General features: G+C 36.9%; 1 protein-coding gene across 1 annotated transcript; it reads left to right on the top strand.

The window, feature by feature from the left end:
• The first annotated feature begins 289 nt into the window (after positions 1–289).
• Positions 290–5,487, top strand: LOC134845854 (EP300-interacting inhibitor of differentiation 3-like). The gene is made up of 4 exons (XM_063862952.1): positions 290–1,217; positions 3,672–3,873; positions 4,303–4,524; positions 5,032–5,487. Exons 1-4 carry the CDS (start codon positions 942–944, stop codon positions 5,391–5,393), a joined length of 1,062 nt encoding a protein of 353 aa, XP_063719022.1. The 5' UTR covers positions 290–941; the 3' UTR covers positions 5,394–5,487.
• The last annotated feature ends 2,883 nt before the right edge of the window (positions 5,488–8,370 follow it).

Here is an 8,370-nt window from a genome sequence, read left to right as displayed (position 1 = left end):
AAACAAAAAATATAATTTCGAATGTTTCGTCAATTTTTGAACAAACAATCATTAAATTCAGTCGGAACTTTCAGGACTTCGACCTGATATACGACAGGTTATGTAAAGCTCTACTTCCGCTGGATCTTGTCAACTATTTCCTCTCTGTGGATGGTACTTAGCTAGTAAAGAGTCTCCAACCCTATAAAGCACCAAGGCTGCTCGTATCAGGGCAAAGCCCTAAATGTTCCAACTGCCCTTTAACTGGTTGTAGGCTGATAATATGAATTTTTAATTGTTAAAATTTGAGTCCTATATGAAATTAACAAGACCAATTGGAAAGCCTCAATTCAATTTGGAACGATTTTGTAGTTCGGGATAATTCACAACGCATAAATAGTTCGCATATAACTTTCAGCATCGATTATAAAACGATTAGTTTAGTTAGACTCGATTTAAAGAGAACAGTCAGTTGCACTAATATAGTTGTGTGCGCGCTCGGCTGGGCCCACGTAGTTCCAGGTATCGAGTTTCCAAGAATTTCCAAATGAGCCACAATTGGTTTGAATAAAAAGTCACTCCAAGCATATATATTCGTCACTTTCTTCGTAAGTACGGTTAAGCATATACGAATTTTTATTTTGTACCGTGTGTGGAATATTCCCAACAAGATGGATAACACTATCCTTCCCGCTTTTCTTGTTAAAATGTTCCGCAGAAGCTTACGACTAACAACAAAGATCTAAGTTCGCCGGTTTTGTTTCATTCCGCCTTTGTAGAGAAAATCTGCCAATTCGCCCATTTGGTGACACGCCTCAGTATTTGAATAAATTTTCCGTAAAAGATGATTGAAATCATTGGAAAAGTGGTATGCTCAATAGTAATTCTAGAATAATACAGGACTGTAGTCCACTAAATTTTTTCTTCATAGCTTGGCTTATTCTTTTTCAGGTTGATACACAATGCCACCATCGACACAATCTTCAGTATCATCTCAGTCCTCGTCCTCGCAGGCCACAACAAACAGCAGTGCAATGACCCCTATGTTCGGAGGGAGTGGGGTTGGAGGGGGGACTACAGGGGTGTTAGTGAGTAAGAAGACAAAGCAGAGAAGTGCGAGTAGAAACAGAGAGAGACTGAAGAAGAAGTATGTGAGTTTGCTGGATGAACTGAGTCAGAAACAGCAGGAGTTGAAGGATCCTAAGGCAGTGTCGACTGTCAAGAATTTACTCAAACAGGTAATTTTTTGAATGATTTCATCGTATTAAAATGGAAGCGACAATAAAATTCCCAAGAGTAGAGGCAGATCTGGGATTTTCTCGGGGCGAGAGAATGGAGCGGTTGTACGCGCCAAAAATTTAAGGCAAAATTGGATGTAAAAGAGTACCAAATTGAGGACACGTATGGTGAGAAAGGGGTCAAACTCCTGAAGGAGGGCGTCAACTCGGTCTTACTAAATCGCTTTATAATAGTATAACGCAACAAAACAATATATCTTTAAACAAAATTTGAAATAATCAAGGAGAAAAATAAGGTTTAATTTGTCATTGCAACATTTTACAGTTACGTAATAATTAAATTTACAAAATTTGGTCACTGATTGCTGCCCCATGAAATTTTGAAAAATATATAGAAATAAATACTTCAATTATAATATATTTTGGTCAAATTATACAATTGCCAGCGATCTTCTAGCCGCACGAGTGGAGTATAACAAATTCTGTGAACTATGGAGAGTTTCTAACCAGATAGTGTTAATGTCTCTATAACGGTTCTGAAAACTTCGTTGTCAGAATAGCAGCACCTTCTAGCCCGTTTAGTTACAAAGCTCGAACTTGATCACTTATCAGTGGCGTTCTCATCTAAACGCGCATCTCGACTAGAACTGATTAGGGGCTGAATGGTCAGTAGACACCCAACAGCCTACGCAGTAGTAACCAGTGAACAAGTTGGAGTAGGGTTTTCAAACAGCACAAAGCGGCTTGAAAACTAAATGTTTTTGAAAAGAACAGTATAAGCATCCGGTTGCATTTAATTAGTTTGCTGCTTTTTATAAATCGCTTTTTTGATCTTCATTACTGAAAAAATCTCGTATACAATGATTAAGGTTCTGGTTCTAGGAAAATTTAAGTTTTCAAAAACGATGGGTACAAAACTGTCGGTACAATTGAAATTTTAGAACTCCTGTTACCAATCGATCCTATGTATCTCGCTTTTGATATTTGGTTTGCAAATTTTGGGAATGTCATTGGTGTATAAAGAAAAGGCATGGACCGAAAATTGAGCATTGAGAAATGACCAGCAGGATTGTGAACTTTTCACTAGGATCAAGAGTTTTCATTTAACTATTTGCATATGATGCTTCATCCAGCTTTCAAAACAAACTAAAGAATTACCACTAATGCCATTACATTTTAATTTTTAAAAGAAATCAAACGGAAAAGCTTATCCAACGCTTTTTCAATTCGGAGACGCATTTTTAAATGATTTGCTTTTTTCGAAGGTTTTAAGAACAACTTAATTTTCTTTAATAAAAGTGTTTCTTACTCTTCGATTTTAGTTTTAACTTAGCAATTTATTGAACCAAAGCTCGTTAAATTTGTATGTTTTTTGCTATCATGTTTTTGTTTATCGAATTGAATTGTCGCACGGTTTCGCTCGCTTTCATCATTAGAGCAGAATATCATATAGTATTTTGAAGTATTTGAATTTGAAATCATTGAAAAACTTACCAGCAGACTTGGAGTAATAGCAAAACGATTTTTGCAGGGAATGATATATCGCTAATTTGAATTGCTCAAAATCGGGATCAATTTCTATAACGTTAAGTGAAAAGTAATTTCAGACCAGTTTTCGTTCCGGCCATTAAAACTGAGGAGAAACTTTGTAGTCGGGTGTGTGTTGAGACTGGGTTGAGTGATATATCATCTTCAGGCCCTTTCAATCGTGAAACGAACGACATACAAACTTCAAACGGGTTTTTAGACACCAGGGATTTTTTTGGAAAATTTTTGGTTCTAGTCGAATTTTGGGCAAGTAAAGCCAGCGAGCAGGGTTACATTAGCTTATTTATCTTTAGTTTAAGCATCGTTAGTTTTAGGAATCAAAAACTTCTAGATTTTTTTTTCTCATTTTCACTTTTGTCTATTTTACTATGACTGTCAAATATGCCCAAATTCTAGTTTTTCGTTCAGATCCTTTTATCACAATACGTAGAAAAACGACACTAATTTCAAAAAAAAAAAATTCTTGTTTTTACAGACTATGGTGGGAACTTGCGCAGTAACCGGCTATCCTTGTCTTGATAATAAGCGAACTGTTTGAGGAAGCATTCACATGTGTTTTTATGGTACTACACTCAATAGTATAATCCTCAACAGTTCTAATCCTGGGTTTGATTAGAAGAAAAAGTCAATTTATCTTTAATTTGAAACTATTAGAAAACTTTGCAGCTACTTGTTGTTAGTATTTATGTTTTGAGTTAAGTGGCGTGCTTAGTGGGTTTTCTTCCAACCTGTGACCCAGAAAGTTGCCTGTGACCCAGAAAGTTTTGCCAATTGTTGTCATTGTAGAGTTTCGCCAGAGCGGCTGGCCTGAAAAAATGTCAACATTTTTTCAAAATACGGTCCCCATCGTTCCGTCAGAAAAATCTTAAATTCCTCATTCACCACTGTTCAAGTTGTTTACCTTAGTCGAATACGATGGCTGGATTTTTGACAGACACGAAGGAAGCCTACTATGACTTCAAGTACATGAGGCAGATCAGTGAGATATCGACAGACCTGATGAACAAGACTTCTCTAGAGAGCAAGTTCAACCCAGTCCATTTCATGGAGCAGGCAGCAGCACTCGTCATGACAAACTTAAATTTGTCTTCATCAGTACGCGAACCAGGTATATTAATGTCCTGAATGCTAGTTTCGCCTCTCATGTCACAGAACTGTCAGAAAACTTGAGTTGCGAAAAATCGAACTCAACTTTTATGTCACCGAATTGTCAAAAAACTTTTGATTTTTTTCTGTTAGTTGCGAAAAAGTTTTTTTTCATGTGATGATATTTTTTAAGCGAAAGTTGTTTTTAGCGTGCGCGGCAATTTTCTCCAAAACAATAAGCGCATTTCATGATTGTGAGCGGCATACGCTACTGCGCCTCTATTAATGCACATTGATTTCTGTTGGTACCGGTTCTTCCAGAGAAATATGTATCGATGGAATTAAAATCTAGTCCAAGAAGCAATATTTTAAATCTTTTTTTTTAACTTTGCGAACAACCGAAAACATTGATTTATCATTGATCTATTTCGTTATTATTCTTCTATTGCAGTTTGGGGTCTTTCTGACATGGGAAACCGCACAGCTTGTTTTGGACTGCGGATCCCTGACACGTTCAGATACAAGGACATGGACGAAGAGATCCCTCTGGTGGTGAAGGAGAGGAAGGTGACCCAGCGGGCGAAACCAATGCCCCAGTCAGATCCAGTGGTGGTCAATGCAGTTGACGGAGACGATGAGACCATGGACGAAACTCAGTCGGCCAATTCAACTGGTGTGGTCAAATTTTTTTTACCGATGTGATTTGCCCCGATTTTTCAGTTACCTGTTTTGCTGTACTCCTTTGATTAGTGTTCATTGTCTTGAAAACAAGAAATCAGTTTTGGATGTTTCTAAAATTTCGATTTTTAATTTTATTTTTCAGTTAACCAGCCACAGACCTAACCCGAAGGTTAATTATTTAAGGTTAACTAAGTCATGGCTATTTTCACAAGAGCTCACCTTGTGAAATGCAGCGCACGTGCGATTTGAACTCGCAATCATATGGTGCTGGGAAACATCACTACATTATGGCCATTAAAAATTTCTTGAAAGAGAAAATATAATTTCAATATTTTTATTTACATTTTTTAAGAAAACTGACAAAAACTATCTAAGACAGTGCAAGGTATCTCTTCGAAAAGTTGAAAAAAATCGTCCTCGTATTTTGGATAAATGATCTAAGACTTTTGTGACTTCTAAAATAAAACGTGCTTACACGAAATTATTTGCAATGTTTTAGATGCTCAAAAAACTACAGAAGTCGTGGAACGGTTCTACAAAGCGCTGAAGCGAGAATCCTCCAAGTACGAAAATGGTGATGTAGACTTCTTTGAAATGGTGTTAGATCCTACTTCTTTCGGACGAACAGTCGAGAACATCTTCTATCTCTCATTTTTGGTGCGAGACGGCCACGTGAACTTGTTTTTGGACGAGGACAAATTGCCAATTTTGCGTCCAGTCAGAAATAAAAAAGCGCTTCCATCTACACCTTCTAATTCTGGAAACAACAAAGGAAAACAGTTAGTGATTGCTCTTTCGATGGAGGAATGGAAAGATTTGTGCAAGGAATGGAGCATAACAACTCCGTGTTTTAAAAGATAACATTAATACTTCGGTGTTTTCTTCTGATTGGAATGATTTGAGTTCGATGTTTGATCATATAGTAGTATAGTCAGTACGTTGTCAGAAATTGTTAATGAGAAGTGTCTTTTTCCACAACTGCTTGAAACAGTATTTTTCTTTGCATTTTTGAGGTCAGATCAGTCTGCGGTGATGTCTTGGAGACGTTGGACTTTTGAAACTATTTTTTTCATGAGTATGAAAGCTGAGCCAAAATAGGCTCCCAAATGGCATAGCTTAAAGTGGAATGACTATTCGCTGTTCACTAACTTCTAAGCTGAATCATTGGAATATCATTTGACTCAGGCATATATGCACTTTTTGAGCTCAATTGAAAATCATCTGCTAAAAGGCAGTCAAATTGCTTCATCCAAATACGAGTGTGAAATTGAAATGACGCAAAAAAACGTGATCGATTTCTAGTTTCGAAAGTGGAATTTAATGTGGAGATTTCTGAGCGGATTTAAAATTTTTGCCAACACTCCAGTTTTCTCAAATTGATTTAGTTTTCAAAAGTGCCAGTCATATATTGTTCTTGAAAACCAAAGAGCTTTAAGGCCATGCGGTTTTTTTCTTCGAAGTTCGAAAATTGCTTGTCCAAAATCAAATCTTTTTTTGTTTCTGCATTGATTCTTTACTGTTTAGTGGTCTCTGTTCGTTGGCTATTTTTTCGTTTTCTGCCACAGTTGAAATTCTTTAAGAATTGTTTACTTAAAAAAGACAAATTACGCTATCGAATACAAAAAATGGTACAAAAAACCTAATTTTTTTTGTTGAAAGTTGAAATTTTTTATAAGATTGTCAATCAGTTCTGTCTCCTTGAGCCTATCGACATTTTTCCAACTGTCTCTCTTGGCAATGTTATAGATTTCTGTGCATTTTTGCGGTATCTTAACACCCGTGTCTTTTTTCAGCAAACTCGGCTCTAGGATTTACTCGAAGGATGAGCTAAATTTTCTGTAACGCAGGTGAAGTTTTGAAAAACAGATCAAAAACGCTACTTTGTGGCAGTTTTTGACCTTTTGCGATAAAACGAGTTTTTTTCCGGCGTGGGCTCCCGGAAATTATAAATTAACAATTTTTGTATAAAAGTAAAATTTGGGATCTAGTGGACCAAAAATTGATGCCGTAAATTAGAACTAAAGTTTCTTTTAATAGCTATCAAAAAAGCAAAAAGGACAGCTGGTTGCTGTTAACTTAGTACAAAGTGAACAGCCGGACCATACTTATCTAAGAAATAATAAAATAAAAAAAAACAATTTGTTCTTATTTGAAAAAATTTTTTTTGGCTCTGATTGCTTTTTTGCTAAGAAATTTTTTCCTAGAAATGCGATAAAAACGTGAAGAAAGTAGGCATTAACGATGACTGTACTGAAGTAAATGAGTTATTAAAATTGGTGAGGAGGTCAGCCGCGGCGTAGTTCGCCGAATGCAATCCGAAAATCGAAATTATTTGGACCAGTTTTTCTTGGCAATGAGCTGATCTTTTGATGATTTAGGAATCCGCATCGCGAGAAATAGAGTTTTATTGTGATACCTCATTCGACACCTTGCAAGCTTTCCTGAAGTTGGTCAAATAGGCTGGAAAAATTAAAAACGGGCCATAATCCATAGTTCCTTACGCATCTTCGGGAGCGGTCGGAACACTAATTATTGAAAGAACTTCAAATTATTAACGTTACAATACAGGGGCGGATCTAGGATTTTCTCGAGGGGGGGGGGGCGGATTTTCAAAAGAAATCTTGAAAACTTTGTCGACCTTTTTTTTTTTTAGGTTGACCGAATTGATTTTTGAGCTCTCCCTAAGCATGGTTTAGTCCCTTTTTTGGCAACATTTTCTGCGCCGCAGGCAAAAATTTGAAAAAACAAACCAAAAAAGGTGTTTTTAGGCACTTTTTGGAAAATTTTGACCAAAAAATTGCGTTTTTTCGGCGCGCGCTCCCCCCTCAAAAATAGAATATATTGGCGCCCAAGGCGCCTTTAGAAAAATTTTAGGGTCGGTGGGCCAAAAATGGATTTCTTAAAAAGTACCAAAGGGGGGACCCTTTGGGTCAGCAGGGGGTCAAATCCCTGATGGGGGGCGTCTGCTTTTGATTTCTCCTGAAACTAACCCCCCGAATTGTGGGATTTTGGTTTCAACAAAAAATACAGGGGAATCTCCCCTGCCTAAGCGACAAGCTCGTTTTCTTTCTCACTAAAAGTAATGTCCTCGGAAAAGTCACTACTCTCCCAAACCTGAGATTTTGCGCTCAATAGAATGAGCAGGTTGTACGAAGCTCCAGTATAATAACAGCTACGCCACTTCTTTTTCACACAAAGTTATGGCCCTCGGAAAAATCAAATTATGATTTTTGACTGTTTTTTGAAAACTTTGATGTGCCTCGAAAACTACCATCCCAAATCTGCAATTTTGGGTTCAATCAAAGGAGCATTTTGTGATAAGCTCTCTTGTATAAACGGCGACAACCAAATTTTTTAATAAAAAATGTTAAGGACCTCGGGTAACTCAAAGTTTTGATTTCTTGTCCATTTTTTGAAACTTATTGATTCTTCTCGAAAACTGCTTAGCCGAATCTGATATCAACGGTTTAATCCAGGCAACATGTTGTGGGAAACCTCCGTGAATAAGCGGTGGCTTCCTAAATTTTATTTGAAACATTTCATGATCTTGGAAAAATCCAAATTCTCAAATTTTTTACACTTATTTTATTAGAGAAACAACAAAGCCCAATTTTTGATATTACACTTTTTCATCCCGCATCATTACAACAAACTCAAAAAATATTAAACAAGCACGTCCATTTTTAGCTGGGCCCATTTTGTGGCATTTTTTGGTTCTCGTGTCAATGAGCTGCTTTGAGCTGCTGTCTTTGGCTCGATGAAAGCATTGTCAGCTTAATGGCCACTCCTTTAAAAATCAATGACCTATCTGATGCAGTTTTTTGCGTTTCTTGACTAT

Source organism: Symsagittifera roscoffensis, chromosome 5 (assembly GCF_963678635.1).
Source record: "Symsagittifera roscoffensis chromosome 5, txSymRosc1.1, whole genome shotgun sequence".
Lineage (NCBI taxonomy): Eukaryota > Metazoa > Xenacoelomorpha > Acoela > Convolutidae > Symsagittifera > Symsagittifera roscoffensis.
Note: the sequence above shows the minus strand (reverse complement) of the source record. Positions and strands in the feature narration are given on the sequence as shown.